Genomic DNA, 19,611 nt, shown 5'->3' with positions numbered 1-19,611 from the left:
CCATCAGGCCATCCCTGTGATCCTTAATGTCAGGTGAACGTGGAGGGGAGACCATTTCTTTCTGTATGCTTCTGATGCAAAATGAAAAACAAGATGCTCTCAGGAATGAGAATGGAATTGAAAAGAAAAAAAAAAGTCATTTGGTTTGTTTTCTAATAATTTGGTTGAATTATTTAGTTAAAAGTGTAACCAAATTGGAGAATTTTAGTCATTATGACTGATAAGTTGGTATTGTAAGAAAATGGTTTCTTACAAATGGGTAACACCCCATACTTGTAAAGAGACATTCTCTTAAATTAATTTGGTACTTTTAATGACAATGCAAACTGGGCAGGGCATGACCAGTAATTTTATCTCTACTTTATTGGACCAAGAGGTCGTAAAATGCTTACCTTTTATGACAGAATTGAGAGAACTGTTAGAAATATTAAACTCACAGATAGGCAAAAATAGCTGCCTTTCTTTTTGGTAATTTTCACCCACAGTATTTTTTTCCCGCTTTGAATGAAGTAGTGGTAAATGAGAAAATGATGACGTTTGTGTTAACAAAAATTTAATTATGTACCTGGCCCATTAATCTGAAGATAATCACTGAAAGAACTCTTAATGATTAAAGCACTTACCAATACTGAATTGTCGCTAGACATATTTTTTTTCCCCTTGAAAAGCTCCAGGTACCACCAGTATGTTCAGAATCCCATTGTATTAAGGCATGCCATTATTTAGGAAAAGTAAAATGGGACACTAAAGCCATAATTATTCACTCCTCAAAAAGGAAAAACATGAGGGTGCTTTTGTTCTTCCTTTTTAGATTTACTGATCATATTAATCAAATCTATGAAAAAAATCTCATTGTCATTTTGTCTCACTTTCACAAAAGTCCAAAGGCTAAGTGTAGGCTAAGTGTGTTTCTCTTGTTAGTTTCCTTATCCTATAAGGTTTGTGAGGATCTTAGTACAAGGCCTTGCACATAGAAGCAGTATACACAAGAGCTATTGTTAGAGTACAAAAATTACTTCAATATAAATGGACACACATCTATATATGTGGCCACTTAATACACATACATGTGTATGTATGTATGCGTATGTTATTCAACACACACATATATTTCTGCAGACACTGTTGAAATAGCATGTGGCACATTCAATATACTTTCCTTTAAAAAAATTTAACAACAGATGAAGTCCAAATCTGTACAGACAAATTCATTTTTCTTTTAAACCTTACAGTAGTATTCTGACTACTAGTAGGGCAGAACATTATGGTGTCTTTGTACCCGAAGTCACACTTTAAGAGATAAAATTGAGCAGGACCCAAACACTCACCCAGAGCTGCAAACCCATCCATGGTTTTCATTTACCCTGGAAGGAGCTATGGTAGGAGAATGCACATTTTAATTATGCCTCAGAGAGGCCACAACATCATAACGCCAAAATAATTGACTTCCTCTATTCACATATTGTAGAAGAACCAACAACTAGTCAAGTTAGGTAAGAGCTGCACAGACACAGAGCCTACTGCTCGCAGCCTTTCTGTTTAAAAGACACGGAAGCCTGCCTTTTGTCTCCTCCACCCCCAGTAGGCAACAGTGGGCTGCAAATGATGCCACACAGAGAAGGCACCGCAGGCTTGGGTCCACCCCTGAATGGGTGTTGAGGGGTGAAGTATTCTGCCTTTCTCAAGTTACCAGCCCAAGGAGCTCCAGGGTGACTTGGGACTAGTTTGACTACTCGTGGAAGTGAAATTCATGAATCTCTGCTTCTAGCTACATTTCCCCAGCTTATTGTACAGTCTTCAGGTGGTCACTGAGCTGAACCGAGCTGTCCTGATGTTGCTGGAAGTACATCTTCTACTTAATTGCTGACATCGAGGGGCCAATACTGGACTCTCTTTGTATGTGTACAAGAATGTGGAAAAACTCAACCCTTTTGATTACGCTATCACCTGGGAAGAATCACTCACACCCATGGCCCCAACATATACTCAAGAGGGTCTGGGAGAACAGGAGTTGATGAACTGAGATGCAGATAAAAATGGTCTCCAAGGGTGATATGCAAAAAGGCAGAAACCTAGCTAGTACTTAAGCTGTCCTGAATTGGCATGTGTGTCTGTACATCCTGAAAAAAAGAAATCACTGTGGGTCTATACTCATGGCAAGATATTATTATATCCAGGTTTTATAACTTAAACTTGCTCTTTTCTTTCATGTGAGAAGAGCAGGCTGTCTTGCATTTTTGATGCCTTCTTTCATGTGTACTGCACAGTTCTATAGTCTTTAATACAAACTGGCAACATGTGGAGTCATTTCATCTGGCAATTAGTACCATTCTTGGGCGCAGGAAGTCTGTAAGTGAGCACAACTGCTTTAACCAAAGTTCCCTCGGGGTGGGAAGAAACCCCAGGAGGGAAAGAGGCACTCTGCAGACCCTGGACTTAGTAGTTCATATGCTAAAGCTGCTCTTCCTAAGATCTGCAAGACCTGTTTTGCTAACACAGACTAAACTCCGTGACAGGAGCACTGTGGTTGTGCTTTGTTTGTTTTTTAGTATAACAGCTTTATTGAGATATAATTTACATCCCATACAAGTCACCCATTTAAAGTGTACAATTCATCACCACAATTGATTTTAGAACATTTTCATTGCCCTAGAAAGAAACTCCATGCCCGTTAGCAGTTACTTCCCATTTTCCCTAGACTTCCCCAGCCCTAGGCAACTGCTAATCTGCTTTCTGTCTGCATAAATTTGCCTGTCCTGGAATTTCACATAAATGGAATCATACAATATGTGGTCTTTTGTGCCTGGCTTCTTTCACTTGGCACGATATTTTCAGGGTTCATCCGTGCTGCTGCCTGTATCAAAATTCCTGTATCAATAATTCATTTTATGGCCAAATAATATTCTACTGTACGGACATACTACAGTTTATTTATCCAATCACCAGTTGATGGACATTGGGGTTGTTTCCACCTTTTGACCATTACCAATAATGCTGCTATGAATATTTGTGTACAAGCTTTCACGTGAACATGCGTTTTCATTTCTTTTGGACATATACCTATGAGTGGAATTGCTGAATGTAGTAAAAAATATAGGTATATATTTCTTAAACTGATTGGTGGAAGTACAGGTATTCTTTGTATTGTAATTATTATAAATTTTTTTTTTGCGTCTACTTATTATTACTTTTTGTGGCTGGCCGGTGTGGAGATCTGAACCCTCGACCTTGGTGTTACCAACACCATGCTCTAACCAACTCAGCTAACCAGCCAGCCCTCAATATTTGTTAAAACCAAAAATAACCTAAAAAAGAATGATGCAAATTTTGAATATGTAATATTGATCAATGACTTGGGACTATAGTGGGTATTTGTTTATGTATTCAATGCACTTCTTCTATATTCTATATAAAATTTGTCTTATAGTGTTGTAGACTCTTTTCTTCTGGTTCTTATTTTCAGGTCTGTGTTAGAAAAATAAAGAAGTAATCGAGGCAATGATCCAGATGGTTCAGCTCCTCAAATTTCCTTATATCTGAACAGTCTGGGTCAACAAGTGAGATGTCCCCAAGAACTCCTGCATTTGTTGATCAACGGTCACTTCTGTTGCTGCCACCTAAGGGCTCAGAGGGGAAGCCACCTTGAGCCAGAACCAAGTGGGTTGGAACCTTGAGGCTCCTATTTTTGCCCCATCTCTTCCCTTAGTTACCAGGCACCAGTCACATTACACTTAGCCAGCTGTTTACAGGGCAAGGCAAGAGCTTATCAGAGGGTAGCAATCTTATGATACCCCTTAAATAACTGAGGAGACATTTTCTGGAATATTTCTTCAGCTCTGGCATGCCTCCATTTGGTCCCATTTTCAATTCCTACCCGAGTTTAAGTCTCTCTAGGATCCACATATTACTTGTGCTGCAGAATGCAAGCTCCTTTCATGCTGGTACTGTAGGCAGAGCCTCTTGGTCCAGACTCATCTATACTCTCAATTGCCCTCTGAATGACTGCTCTCTCTCTTCCACCCCAATCATATTTCATCTTAACACAATCTCCAGTCTCCCTCTCATTGGGCTGGTTTATTGTCTCATCCCATTTCTGTTCTCGACTTATACTTCATTTCCTGATTCCTCCTTTCTTCTACTGCTCATCCACCAACTCTATTTTGATCAGTGGAAAAGTTTTCTGACCGTATAGGGCCGGCCCATCACAAAGCTCTCCTGTTACTGCAGAAATACATAACATAGTCACATGCATCCAAGTGGGAAGAGTTTATTCATTACAAATAACTGAGTCAGACTTCATAAAACATATATTATCCTGATAATTGATTCTACTTTCCACTTGACTTTACCTGCAAAGATGGCATTTTTCTAGAAAGTTTATAGTACATTAATTTAGGGCCTTGGAAAGGAATCAGTAATTAAGCACATTGAGTTTTAGGGAGAAATGTCTAACAAGTGATCAGCCAAAAATGTGGTCAGTAAAAGAAGGTACGTACCTGTGTTTGTAGTCCTTTAAGACCCTGTTTGTGTAAAAGGTGGCAGCATCATTCATCTCCTTGACATAAGGACCAGGTTTGGGGGACTGAGAAAACAGGACCATCACCCAAGCATAGAAGGAAAACAAAAAAAAATAGAATAAGAAAGAAAATGCCTTAAGGAAGAAGAAAGCAATGGAAATGTGGACTTGAAAGTTGAAGGTACATTTTGCTCTGTAAAGACTGGTAACACACTTTCTGTATCCCAGAGTAGAAAGCACTGGACTTTAAACAGGGTAACAAAAAGCTGATACACTCAGCCTAGATGGACTTTCTTCAGTGCATCAGACAGCGGACAAAGGAGCATGAAGGTAACCACGAGTTCTCCTGAGCACTCCAAAAATGGGATGTGGTGACATTCATTCTGTCCAGACTCACCACAGCTATCCATCCAAGAGCAGGGATGCTCTCACTGACAGCCGAAAGATGATTAAACATGTTACTCCCCCGGTTTCTCTCTCTGAAAGTTTGGATTTCCTGAATCTTTTCCGATATAGGTTTCAGAAGTGCAGCCACGTCATTCTGTAAGCAGTCCAAGAGAGAGGTCTGTTACCATACACAGAACAGACACACTGCACTTCTATGCACGTCAGCCCAAGCAGGAGTCCTCAGGACTTGTGTCCAGGCATCTAAAAGAAACACATCATCTTTCAGAATAGAATGGACTTTTCCTTTGTTATCATAATACTGCACTTTCATTCTCTAAAGTATGAAAATTGCAGATATTTTTAATATTATTAATGCTCTCTCCCGAGATGTGAAAAAAGCCCAGAAGTATGATACAGCCCCTATTTTGGAGATTCCTGCATGGAACACAGTGAAATTGAGGGTGGATCAGTTATATGTTCAAATGGAATACAAAGATCACACACTGCAAGAACAAAGGAGTAAAGTCGGGGTGGGTGAGAGGTTAGTAAAATGAAGTCTTCCTATTCCTGCGGGAACATGATATGGGAGAGGGCCCTTGGTTTTACCAAAGTTACCATAATTCATGTGAAAAAGTGGAAATCTTTCACTGAGGCTCTTTTAAAGATAATGTGATTGCTTATTGCATTAATAGTGACATTAGTCTGGTTTGGCTTTCTACGTTGTTCCCGGTCCACTTGGTCTATGACTATGGGTCAGGCTCACTTCTGATTAATTCAACAGCTTCTCTGGTCATACACAAAATGACTTTGAAAATCACGTGAGCTGAGTTCTGAAGTATCACAGAGACAGGTCCTCCATCCTACCATAGCAGCTGGTAACATCTCCCTATTCATCCCCTTAGCATTTTCTGCTTTCTTTAGGTGTTGAAGAGCAGATACAAGGTTGTGTATCTGAGTTTTTGTGTTGCTCCAAAGAAATAGCAAAGGTCTTGCACTTCAGTTTTGTAAAAGCAGTTGAAGAGCTTAAGTAGTATTTTACTATATCTTGTTTGCAGGAATTAAAATGGAAAAGCTCCTTATAGCTCTTTAATTTCCTTAACCAAGACATTGGAGCAATGACTCCCAAACTTGGCTTTACAATGGAACCAGCTGAGGGGCTTTAAATAAACACTAAGGCCTGGGTTTCACCCCCACAGATTCTAATTTAACTAGTCTAGGAGTCTAGGGGTGGCCTGAGGAGATGGAAATTGGAAAAGCTCCCCAGGTGATTTTAATTACTGCTACAGTGATGGCTTCATGCCCCAAAGGACAGTCATTTCTGCCAAGGACAGAAAACCATTAGGGAAGAAATTATGTTCAGCTGCTGTAGTTTCCAGACTTTACCTCTTCTTCTAAATCCCTTTGTATACCTTCCTCTGAAAGAAATGTTGTACGTAAGGGCTTTGGAATCAGAACGACCTTAGTTCAAATCTCAGCTCTGCCACTTGCTACCTAAGGAGCCTCAAACAGATAACTTTATCTGATCCTAGGTTTTCTCACCTATAAATCAGAGAAGATAATGCCTACAACCAACAGGCTACAGGAGATACTGCATTTTAAACCCCTGGCACATGAGAAGTATACGATAGATGGAAATAATTATTATTATTACTATGGTGCAATTAGTTCATACCAGAGGTAAAAGGATGTTGTCCCCTATACTATGCAATGTTCATTTGCTTCAAATAATTGTGTATTAAAGGTAAGAGAGGCTTCAAATAAACATCCATGTAGGCTAACAAGATTTTAAGATTGCAGGAGTCTAAATTGGGTCATCTAATTCAGCTTTTTGACAAACCCAATTGAGTAGGTCACAATTAGTATTTAAAAAAATAACTAAGATAGACTAGAATAGAAGAAAATATCAGAGGGCATTCACGTGTAGTAAGGGTGGGATTTTATGAAATACTTGTTTCAGTTATGCAGTGTGTGTGCATGTGTGTGTACTGGGTTGCAAAATAAAATGTATTTCTTATTATGAATCTCAGTCTAAAAGTTTGAGAAACATAGATCTGATCCAATTCTCCACTTTACATATGGTGATACAAGCTCAGGGAGGTTAATTCATTAAGTTATCATCAGCTAGCACATGTTAGTAGAGCTAGAGCTAGAACCTAGGTCTTCTGGGAGGCCTTAAGAACCAGAAGTACCAATTCTCTCTATTTGGTATTGAGAAAAACAGACTTCCTTCTCTACACACAGGTTTCCTCTTTGCCAACAAGACTATGAAAAAGTATTGTGATGAGATTAAGAGCTCAAGTTCCAGAATGAGACTGCTTGGGTTCAAGTCCTTACTCTACAGTGTACTAAGCTCTGGGACTTTGCACAAAATACCAAATGTGCCCAAGATTCCATGATCCCATCTGCAAAATAGAGTTGACAATGGAACCCACTTCACAAGGATGTTATGAAGAGTATATGAGAGAACATGTCTGTGTTTGGTAAAGGGTCAGGTACATTCTGGGTGCTCAACAAATGTTTGGTGACCTCTGAGGGATGTGCCAACTAGAAAGTCTCTGATTGACCAGATTCACAGACCAGCTCTTTCCTCTCACTTATGTGCCGATACAAGGAGAGCAATTTTCTAATTCAGATATGCAGGTGGACAGAGGCACATTTTTGTTTTGGGGAAACAAAAATAAATACAGAGAAAGAAACCAAAGTGTTTTCAAAGTTCTCAGTGGACTTTTCAATTTTTCCATATCTAAGGGAAGGATAAACAAAAAAGTTTGCTGCAGAAGCTAGCCAGTTCTTGTGGAAAATCCATGAATACCTTCCCACCTTCTCTCTTTCCCTTCTGGTCATTACAAAGCAAAGGTTACAGATTTGGCATGAAGACTCTGGATCAAGGTTGTTATGGGGTGAATTGTGTCTCCCCACAATTCATATGTTGAAGCTCTCCTAGTACCTCAGAATGTGACTATATTTGGAAAGAGGGTTTTTAAAGAGGTAAGTAGAGTGGGCTTTAATTCAGTCTGACTGGTGTCTTCAGAAGAGGAGGAAATTTGGACATAGATACGTGCAGGGGGAAGGTGATGTGAGGACACAGAGAGAAGACGGTCATCTACAAGCCAAGGTGCAAAGCCTCAGAAGAATCCAACCCTGCTGACATCTTGATCTTGGACTTCCAGCCTTCAGAATTGTGAGAAAATACATTTCTATTGTTTAAGTTGCGCAGTCTGTGTTTAAGGTACTTTGTTATGGCAGCTCTGGCAAGTTAATACAGGGAACTAATGGCCGTTCAGGAAAAGCAAGTGAACACCCTCAATTCCTCCTACCCCGAACCCTCAACAATAAAACAGACAAAATCCCCTCTAAACACTCCCGGCTCCAAATACAACTATTCCGTGTTTGTCTGTTAATGGCTGCTGAAAGTCAGTTTTAAATGCTTTCCCTGGAATCTCACTCTTTAGGAGGCGAACTTTTCAGTTTAAATTCAACACCTGATCAAAGGTGTGGCATTGGTTTCCCCAGAAGGCAGGTGATTCTTAGTTATGGCAAAACTACTGAAAAGCACCCTAACTGTCTCCAGTAATTTGCTAAGCCATAATATTCTCAATGCAATGACATTTTTGAGAAAAGCCAGAATATCTGAATTGTTTGGTGATACCTGGCCCATTGCCCCAAGGGGAAAAAAGAACCAGAAACTGTATTTACAATGTTAGAGAAATTTATTAAGGTCATCTCTGTTTATCTCTCACTTCCCAAGAACAAACCCTCAAGTCTGAGGAGACAGAGTATTCTGGAAGATATTTTATATTGGTTATCTGATGAAAGCATCATAAAAATTGAGAAAGTTTCCTTTTGCTTTAGCTTGGCAATTGTGTGTAGAATTATCATTAAAAACTAAAAGGAGTGCTGAGAGAACTAACCACAACAGCTATTTGCAACAACTCTAATAAACAATACGGCTTTTATTCTGTGCCAATAGATTTCTCCTGTACTTGAAAGTAGGCTTATCTCCTCCAGTTCATCCTGAACTTTCACAGCTGGAATCAAAAGCAGGAGAGAACATTAGACCGATGGTGTGATTTCCATCCAGGGTGATTGGGTGAGACGCCAGATGAAATGGTAATCAGGGAGGCTGCTAGTTAGAAGTACTAAGCATATATTAGGCATATTCAATACATACCGGTTGAATTGCACTGATGTCAATTAAAATTATAGAAGGGCTTTCCACTAAAAAAGGAGATAACTTAAGAGGCATCCTGGGTTTTTTCCCAATGGCACTGCTAGGTAGTAGCTTCCCAGACACTTCTGAAGCGAGCGTGCTTTGGAATGACTTTAAATGAGCCAGTTTTCCATAGGTGTCCTGCAGATCACTTTTTAAAAACTTTTTCCTGAAAGAAACTAATGTTTCAGGGTTCATATGAAAATAAGCTGGAAATCTTCCCTGCCCTTCCCCAGGTCTCTGTGGCAGACGAGATGTAGGAGCAAACGTTGCCAAGGGCTCTCTTAGCTGGGTGGGACTGTTGTCTGGAGAGTATTCTAGGACTCCGTGTCTCTGTGACCTTAGCTTCTGCTTTAAAGTTGAAGAACTGAGTTCCACTATCAGCTTCATCTCGGTTTAGCTCCAGAAGTAATTGAATTGTTTTACAGAAAGTAAAATGAAAGAGTTTTATCAGCAAGCTTTGTAGAAACTTTACCCAAAAAGGAAAACCAAATTCCCACTCACACTGTTTTGTTAGAGACGGAACAAACTCTGGGAGTTTGATCTCAAAGATGTGTCATTGAGTGAAATGAAATAGGCCTGTTGTTTTTGGAATCCAGAGTTGTGATGTACGTCTATATCAGGTAGAAAATGGTTCAATGATTCTTATTTCTTTTAAAATAATTTCTTTTTCTGATTAGGAAATTAATATATGCTCTTTGTGAAACATTGGAAGATACAGACTGGAAAACATAAGTAAACAAAAAACATTCTTAATTCCCCCACATGAAGTAAAGCATTGCTGAATATTGGTGTTCACTTTTTTCCTGTAAATATAATTATTACAGATATTTTCAAAAATAACAGTAATTACTTTTAAAATAATGGCAGCTATTCAAACCATAAAGTATGATTCTAAGAGTTGAATTCAAGCAGTTCAATTAAAATGAGCAAGCACACAAACAAATAGAATCCCGTCAATATTCTTGGCAGGTTCTATGAGAACTCTATCATTTCAGAAAGGGTTTTTTAAAGGTAAAACTACAAATGCATTACCATTACAACTCAGGCATTAAAGTAAAATTTGCATCCCACCTACATTTAAAATTCTAAGAAAGCTCATTCAAGCAGTACTTTTTAGCAAACCATACTACCAAATATCAATCATTATTACTTTGGCTTAATGTTCTTGTGCAAAGTTTTATCAGTTGATTCCATTTGGATGCATGTGTATATGTATATGTGAGTGTATAGCACAAAAAACATATGGAAAGATATACATCAGTGTTAACATAGAATTTTTAATTTTATTGGATTATCCATACATTCTTTTTTTTTTTTTAATTTTATTTTGTCGATACACATTGTGGCTGATTATTGCTCCCCATCACCAAAACCTCCCTCCCTTCTCCCTCCCCCCCAACAATGTCCTTTCTGTTTGCTTGTCGTATCAACTTCAAGTAATTGTGGTTGTTATATCTTCTTCCCCGCCCCTGGTTTTGTGTGTGTGTGTGTGTGTGTGAATTTATATATTAATTTTTAGCTCCCACCAATAAGTGAGAACATGTGGTATTTCTCTTTCTGTGCCTGACTTGTTTCACTTAATATAATTCTCTTGAGGTCCATCCATGTTGTTGCAAATGGCAGTATTTCATTCGTTTTTATAGCTGAGTAGTATTCCATTGTGTAGATGTACCACATTTTCCGTATCCACTCATCTGATGATGGACATTTGGGCTGGTTCCAACTCTTGGCTATTGTAAAGAGTGCTGCGATGAACATTGGGGAACAGGTATACCTTCGACTTGATGATTTCCATTCCTCTGGGTATATTCCCAACAGTGGGATAGCTGGGTCGTATGGTAGATCTATCTGCAGTTGTTTGAGGAAAACAAGCAACCCAATTAAAAAATGGGCAAAAGAGCTAAGTAGGCATTTCTCTAAGGAAGATATACAAATGGCCAACAGACATATGAAAAAATGCTCAACATCACTCAGCATCCAGGAAATGCAAATCAAAACCACACTGAGATACCACCTAACCCCAGTTAGGATGGCTAAAATCCAAAAGACTCTGAACGACAAATGCTGGCGAGGTTGCGGAGAAAAAGGAACTCTCATACATTGTTGGTGGGACTGCAAAATGGTGCAGCCTCTATGGAAAATGGTATGGAGGTTCCTCAAACAACTGCAGATTATCCATACATTCTAAATTTTCTAACACGTACACCACATTTCCTTTGTCATAAAGGAAAAAGTTTAAAACATATTTACCTGTTTTGCACCCTCAAAGATAGAACAAATTTCACACAGTTGCTATAAAATTTGCATGTATAAAAAATATTAAGCCTCCTTCTTCCAATCAGGGAAATAGCTTCAGGAAAACATATTTAGAAATAAACAGAATAAACTATTCAGAAGAAGAATGAAGTTTTCTCAAAAAAAGTTTATCCAAATCAGGAAAATACATAATATATTTTGTTTATAAAATATATAAACAAATGTATATTTTTAACAGAAAATATATAAACAAAATATATATTTAGAAGCATATGCTTCTAAAGATATATCATTTGTCCACATTCTAATAATCAAATCAATTTTTTCACCATTTTAAGTCAGGAGCAAATATTTTTTATTGAAAATGTTAAACTGAGTTAACTTTTGCTTTGGTGCAGTTGTGGATATTTCCATGTCCCTTTTATATAAAACCTTTTTACAGCCCAGAAACATTTTGGAGCTTTCAGAATATGCCTTATGGAAATAATTTAGAAAATACTTTGTACATTTAAGACAATTTGTAATATTTAAAACATTTGCAAAATTGTCACAGAAGTCAATCTAAATAAACGAAGCCCACTGAGCACTACAGATGTACATGATAACACAATAGTTGCCATTATATTGCATAATGATAAATTCTTTGGAAAATATTTTCATATGCTTATAGGACTTTACAGTTCACATATAGTATACCTTATTTTAGGGTTCCTCATCTTTTAAAAATACACTCAAGAATCCCAAAGGCTTTTGCTTATATTTCTTAAAAATCATTCTTCATAGTAAAACCTGGTGATGACTTGGTCTTCCAGGGGAATGAATTGCTTTGGATAGTTGCATTGTCTTAATATCTCAGAGAGAAGCTTTTAACATGTATAAACTACTACTTCAATTTTTTAAAAGATAATTTACTATACATATATGTGGGGTACATGTTGATTTTCCTACTTAAATTTTAATGCAAACCTTTCAACAACCTATTATGCTCATCAGCACATTTTTTTCAATAATAGTTTTTATTTGTAAAACAGTTTCAGACATACAGAAAAGCACAGAAAATAATGACAGGCACTCATGCAGGTAAGATATCATCTAAGACCGCATAGGGGCCCAGGGTCTTCACTACGATGCCCCTTTACTGACATTTGTTGAAGAACAGCTAGAAATGCAGAGATCTGAGGCTGGAGACATAGACCTATTTAAATAAGACCTTAGGGGTGGCACTGAAGTTTGACACGGAATTGTCCTATTTTTCTCATAAGGGTAGAATAGTGCACTTACAGTGGCAAATTGGGTGTTTTTTATGTAAAGTCTTTTTTGCAAAAGCATTCAGATCATAGACTAAAGAGATTTCTCTGAAGTCATTTTCTTACTCTTCAGATAATAATCTATGCTGTTGCTATCAACATATTTTAACTCGTCAGAATTATTCAAAGCCTTATCTAGGATTTGGGGGCCATTGATATATGAGCAGTAGACATTTCTTTGTGAGTTCCCTCTTATTATCCTTTGTCTTTGCCACTGTTCACAGGTCTGAGTCCTATCTCTCATCATTTCCAGATTTTTTGCCATGGTATTTGGGGAAGTGCTCACTTTAAAAACTACAATTCAGGGTCGGCCCCGTGGCTCACTTGGGAGAGTGCCGTGCTGGTAGCACTGAGGCCGCGGGTTCGGATCCTATATAGGGATGGCTGGTGCGCTCACTGGCTGAGCATGGTGCAGACCACACCGTGCAGAGTGTTGTGATCCCCTTACCGGTCCAAAAAAAAAGCTACAATTCATTCATCAGACAGAGCAAGAACACAGTTCTGTTGACGTGACATGTCTAAGCTCTCAATGTTTGTAACTTTTCAGAAAGGTAGATATATAATATAAAATGTCAAGTTCAATGGAAATCTAAACATTTAACACAGTGACCCTCCCAATAGTTTGTGCCTTACAATATCTCATATCCTGAATCTTGATACAACAATGGGGGTCAGAAGATGATAAAAACAAAACAAAACAATCAAAAAGGCCCTTAACATTAACTGCTCCCTCAGGTTGAGATGTACAGTTTTCATTTATAGTTGTCCTGATAGATACTTTCACTGGTAGTGTGAAAAGGTCATAGTCCAGTCAGAGAAAACATATTTTTTCCATTCATGCATTGGTATGCAGACTAATCAATTAATATAGGATACATATGAAGCTCTAGTGTATCCCCCCTAAATGGGTTACTGGAAAATGCTGGGTTCATGGCAGGAGCTGGGGATTAGTTGGATTATTTGAGATCCAGGAAAGAAGTAGTGAGCCAATAATGGGCAAAGACAAATCAAGACACACAAAATCACTACAGAGAGAAACCGGAAGTTTTTGGGGGAAAATTAAGTTGAAAATCAAAGCTTAACCTTTGCTACCCACAATAAGCATAAGAGAATAGACCAGGCAACTGAGAAGAATCTCATTTTGCATTTTGTTATTGTTTCAGTTTATTGGTTCAGCTGAGGAAATATCAATTCTTACCTTATTTGGGAAGTACCATCTGGCTTCTGACAGTGATGAATTTTACAATCATCTATAATTTTACTTTATGAGATTCTTCACATTAAAGTTCAAGAGTGGTAGACCTCACTGTACTGTACTTATACCCATAGGGCCTTCATTAATGATCCCTAGGGTTATAAATTGGAAAAAAACCACCCAAACCATTCAAATTCACCAGTTTTTTGAAATCTAAGACAATATATAGCGATCAGAAATTAGCTCTTTGAAATAGCAAAAATAAAATTCTCCTTTTTTATTCTATCCATATTTGATGAGCATTGACTGTATGCCAAATACCATGCTGATTGGTTTTCACCAGTTGTGTCTACTTTCTAATGACAAATCTCTGTTTAAATTGCCAAAGCCATGGGACCGGCCCGTGGCTCACTCGGGAGAGTGTGGTGTTGATAACACCAAGGCCACGGGTTCGGATCCCATATAGGGATGACCGGTTAGCTCACTGGGTGAGCTTGGTGCTGACAACACCAAGTCAAGGGTTAAGATCCCCTTACCGGTCATCTTTAAAAAAAAATAAAAAATAAAAAATAAAAAATTGCCAAAGCCACCATCTGAAAGATCACAGAACAGTCAACTGCATTTACTGGGTCATTGTCTTTCCCTTCAATAAGTGGCCCAAGGTAAAAGGGATGGCCAGATCTTTTCTCTGAGATTCATTTATGCACAATGTGGCTGTGATGACATCAATCTACAGTCTCAGTTTCAAACACAGGAGATGCAAGAAATTTCAGTAACTACTCTGTGATTTGTAAGACATCTCACAGGATAGATGCACCATTATTGTACTGAGTCACCGACACTTAGCTCTGATCACCCTGAACCAGAAATCTGCTTTCTCCTTTAAGGTTAGCATAATCCATTATGCCACATGATTATGCTTTATGTTATAAGATTCCATTGTTTGGTTTTCTCAAAAGCTGTGCATCCAGCAGAACACAGGCCCCATGTTGAGCAGCTCAACAAAAACAGTGCTTCCTAGTCAACAGTTTTGGGGAAATTCTGCATAAAGCATCCTCCATTCAGTGACTCACAATTCACTGCAAAATACTAAGTGAGGTGCTAAAGAAACCTGTTTAAACTTTGCTTAACCTGATGTTTCTCAAGCTTTTTTGCCTGTACAACTTTTAATCTCCCCCCCCCCCCAGTTTTCTAAGGAACTGGTATTCCAGAGAAATGGGTAGCTTCAGGGATTCACAGAGATCCGCTGTGCTGCTCACTGAGTATCCATTCATCCTCTCCAGTTACTCTCACTCATCACCATGGAGATGCTTTCAAGGGTATTTAATGGAGGTTAAGAAGTCTCTTCTCTCTCACCTCCATCACACACACACACACGCACACACACGCACATAGATGCACACACACACTGGTGGTTTTCAAGAGCTATACTAACTTCTGGGCGGGCTGTTGTTGCAGCCTTTCCCTGTTGCTGTCTTTTCTGCCAGTCTTTTGTTGTCCAACCCTGCCCTAACATTTAACCACTCCCTCCATTGGCAGTTAAACTCTCTTTCTTCTTTATTTTCTTTCTTCACTCTTGCTTCTTCTGCATCTAACCGTATATGTGGAAAGGCAGACTATTCAGAAACAATAACACTGAATCTCAGAATTGTTGTTCTTCTGTAGGGCAAACTGATGTCTTTAGTCTTCATGTCTTGAGCTGGATGCTTCTTTGTTATCCAAGAAAACTTGGCTGTCTCCAAGTCCAGAGGAGTCCCATAGCTTTTCCTGACTTAAGGCCCCCTTATGCCGTAGATCACATGGACTCCAAGTCCAAAGATCTGGCCATCCCTTTACCATAGGACACTTACTCAAGAGAAAGACAATGACCCAGTAAATGCAGTTGACTGTGCTGTGATCTTTCAAATGGTGCCTTTGGCGATTTAAATGAAGATTTGTCATTAGAAAGTAGACACAACTGGTGAAAACCAATCAGCATGGTATTTGGCATACAGTCAACGCTCATCAAATACTGATAGAATAAAAAAGAAGAAAAAAAAATTTGCTGTGCCTGGTTTTGACTAACAGGTAAATCTAGCATAAAAGGTGATGTACAATCACCTTTCTGTGAGGCATGTGCAGGAAGACATTCTTTGATCTTTGACTCGGTTACTAGATATGAAGGTTACAGCTCTTGACTATGTAATAAAATGGAGATGACTGCGTTCACTATATCTCTAGAGTTTCCTTGTTACCTGTTAGTTCATTTGTTTCTTCATTTATTCAACAAATATATACTGAGTGCCCTCTATGTGCCAGGGCTGGTCAAGGTGCTGGGGCAGGTACAGACAGCATTCTAATGTCCCTGCCCTTTTGCATTCAAGTGGGGAAGGGGATTTATTTGTCAGGGTTCTCTAGAGAAACAGAACTAATAGATGTATTTTTTTATTTATTATAAGGAATTGGCTCATTTGATTATAGAAGCTGACAAGTCCCAAGACCTGTAGTCAGCTGGCTGGAGATCCAGAAAAGCCAATGCCGTAGTTCTATCCAGTCTGAAGTCTGGCAAGCTCCAGTTCCAGAAGAGCCAATTATGTTCCAGTTTGAGTCTGAAGGCAGGAAAAAACCAGTGTTCCAGCTTGAAGGCTGGCAGGCAGGAGGAATTCTCTCTTACTCAGACGAGTGTCAGCCTTTTTGTTCTATTCAGGGCTTCAACTGATTCAATGAGGCCCACCCACACCACAGAGGGCAACCTCCTTTACTCATTCTACTAATTTAATATTAATCTTATCCAAAAACACCCTCACAGAAACACCAAGAATAATAGTAAACCAAATATCTGAACACCCTGTTGCCCAGTCAACTTGACGTATAAAATTAAGCATCACAAGGGGAGAGAGACAAAGAGCAATAATCATAATAAATAGCTAAACTGTACAACATGTTCCATGTTGAAAGCCATGGGGGAAGAAATGTAGAGTAAGGTGAGGAGGATCAGAAATATACATGGGGGATGGGTTTTAATTTAAGGTGGCCAGCATAGGTCTCATCAAGAAGGTGACATGTGAATAAATACCTGGAAGTGGTATTAGCCATGTGAAGATCTGGGGGACGGGATTTCTTGACAGAGGAAATAGCCATTATAAAGATCCTAAGGCCGGAATGTGTCTCCAGTGTTCAGGGAACAGCCATCAGACCAGTACAGCTGGAGTGGCGTGAGCGAGAGTACAAGCAGCCATGCAGGAGGCTGGAGAGGAAATGCGGGGAGCTGGAGCACAGAGCACGTGGGCTGTTGAAAGGACTTTGGCTTTTATCCTTAATGAAGTGGAAATCACCATAGAGTTTTGAACAGAGAGATGACACGATGTGGCTTTTCTTTTACAAGGCTCACTCTGGCTGCCGTATTGAGAATAGATTGTTGGGGGTAAGGGCAGAAACAGGGAGATCATATGTGAGCACCGTCCTTGCATGGGAGGAACAGACAGAGACTGTTGCAATCATTCAGGTGAGAGAGGCAGGTAGCTGGGGCCAGAGAGAACGTAGTGGAAATTGTGAGAAGCAGATTCCCAGTTGCATGTGGAGTCTCAGAGCACAGAGGGAGTCTTTTAGTGACTCCTTATTTTCTGACCTGAGCAACTAGAGAGATGGAGTCACCATCACCTGAGAAGCGTAAGTGTTGTAAGGAGCAGGTTTTAGCAGAAAGACCAAGAGTTCAGATTTAGACATACTGTTTCATCTACCCTTAATCAGGCTTTCCCACGGGCTACAATTCACTAATATCTCCTGCGGTGCAGCTGTTGATGTCCTTGTTTCCGCCCTCCACTCCCTCCCCCACCCTCCACTCGGTCCCTTTCTGGTGTCCACTCTTCAGCTTGTCTTTGCCTGGGAGCATCTTCATGCATTTTCAGTTCAGCACGCCGGTGTATAAATGCTGTCTGTTCCTCCCGTACAAGGACGGTGCTCTCAGCCCACAGTCAGACATGGGTGAGCTCTGTTGTTTCTCTCCTGGGATGGCTGTGCTGAGTCATCTGCTCTGGCCGCAGCAGAAGTTTGGAAGACAGCTAGCCTGGATTATGGGTACAGTCTGTGGTTGGCAGTAAAATTATTTTTGTTAATTTCCCAGGTCAATTATTCATTATATCCTGAACCTAGCTGGCCTATAGAGAGATCAAACGTTTGACCTGGCTTCCTCTGCACTGTATTTTAACTAACTGAGGTAATGGATAGAGGCAGAGTGTTTAAGATGGCTGACTCGGGTTAGACCCAGTCATGTTATGAGTGAATGCTGGTGGTCTAGCTTGCATTTTTATACTGAAGACAGTGCTTGTCATGTACCAGGGGAATGAAAGAATGAATGAATACATAAATACACAAACCAAAGTTGAGGTTATAAATAGAAGTGAAGCTTCTGAAAAGTCAGATGCCATCTGGGTAGCAGAACTAAAATATACCTATCTAAAGATGGCAATTAGTTTATCCTGTTCTGATGCACGTGTTTTTTTATCCACAAGTGAACAAAATGATCAGATATTTTATTTTATAGCCTTCTCCTCTGTTTTCCTTCATAATCTTTTTTCTGCCTGATTTCCACTTACCCTGACCTCATCATGTTTTCTTGGTCTTTTTATCTGTTAAAATATTTACTGAGCCCCTATTATGTACCAGGCATGGTCCTGGGAACTTGGAATACATTAATAAGAAAAAAAGACCTCCCTATGGGTTTTACAAGCAGTAAATGGTAAACAATAGACATATTAAATATATCATACTATGAAAAAAAGGATCAGAGGTGCTGGGGAGTTTTTATTTAATGTAAAAAGGCTTATGTGAGAATATTTGGCTGGCTAAAATATTTGACTGAATGTTTGGTTGATGCCATTTGATCTAGCCCGTCTGTCACATGCCATTAGCTGATGAGAATGGAATATGGAACATCAATAGCGAGAAAACAGGAAATTGAAGGGATAAAAGCTGCTTTTTCCCGCAACTGGCTAACCTGAATTCAGCCACTCATAGGCTAAAGTTCATTTCCATTTCCAGACACTTTTGACCTTGGCACACAGTACAGGATAATACGCCTGGTACTGATTAGCATCACAGAATAAAATCCACTAGCTGCAGTTTCAAGTAACTGCTGGACCCTTTTGGTGTTTTACCAATCTGGTTTTTCTCCTTTAGTTATCTTTTCTCAGCTCTGGGTTCTTCTGACTTCTAGCCCATAAAGTTACTTTATCAAATACACTCAATTTCTTGATTTTTTTTTTTTTGTGACTCCAAAATACAAAATTAAAATATCAATACATGCACCCTACTACTGGCAAACATCACAAGAAGATGATAAATTTATAAAAAGGAAAAATGTACAACTGTTTCACATCACCGGTTTTAGAAGATTTCTCTGAATTTCTAAGAGGTAGCTTTCCAGCATCACATATCAGTGCTAAAAAGTACAAAATGCAATTCCTGCAAAGGAAACACCAATAAGGTCAAACCCTTTCCTTCCTTCTGATACATTAAGTGCTCCTTCCAGAATAAACATAGACAATGGTTGAGGCCAAGAACAACTGAGCTGGGCAGCCAGTGGGATTTATTTAGTCCTCATCAGCAGGCCATGCTGGGGGACTCTCAAAAATCTGCAAGAGTCCTTTGGGATGAATATCATTGAAGATGAGCTTGGGGGGAGGGAAGAAATGCACATTTATTATCTGTTATAAATCAGGCACTGTACTTTGTGTTCCATACATGATTTAAACATCAC

At 39.1% G+C, this 19,611-nt stretch overlaps 1 protein-coding gene across 3 annotated transcripts in view; it reads right to left on the bottom strand.

Moving 5' to 3' along the window:
• Positions 1-19,611, bottom strand: part of CAP2 (cyclase associated actin cytoskeleton regulatory protein 2) — a 137,351-nt gene that overhangs the window by 34,436 nt on the left and 83,304 nt on the right. For all 3 annotated transcript variants that reach the window (XM_063096988.1, XM_063096990.1, XM_063096989.1), the window contains 2 exons: positions 4,914-5,057; positions 4,497-4,582 (listed from right to left, as the gene is read on the bottom strand). In XM_063096988.1, the coding sequence (XP_062953058.1) occupies positions 4,497-4,582; positions 4,914-5,057 (230 nt within the window). The remainder of the gene's footprint in view (positions 1-4,496; positions 4,583-4,913; positions 5,058-19,611) is intronic.

Source organism: Cynocephalus volans, chromosome 5, assembly GCF_027409185.1.
Source record: "Cynocephalus volans isolate mCynVol1 chromosome 5, mCynVol1.pri, whole genome shotgun sequence".
Classification (NCBI taxonomy): Eukaryota; Metazoa; Chordata; class Mammalia; order Dermoptera; family Cynocephalidae; genus Cynocephalus; species Cynocephalus volans.
Note: the sequence above shows the minus strand (reverse complement) of the source record. Positions and strands in the feature narration are given on the sequence as shown.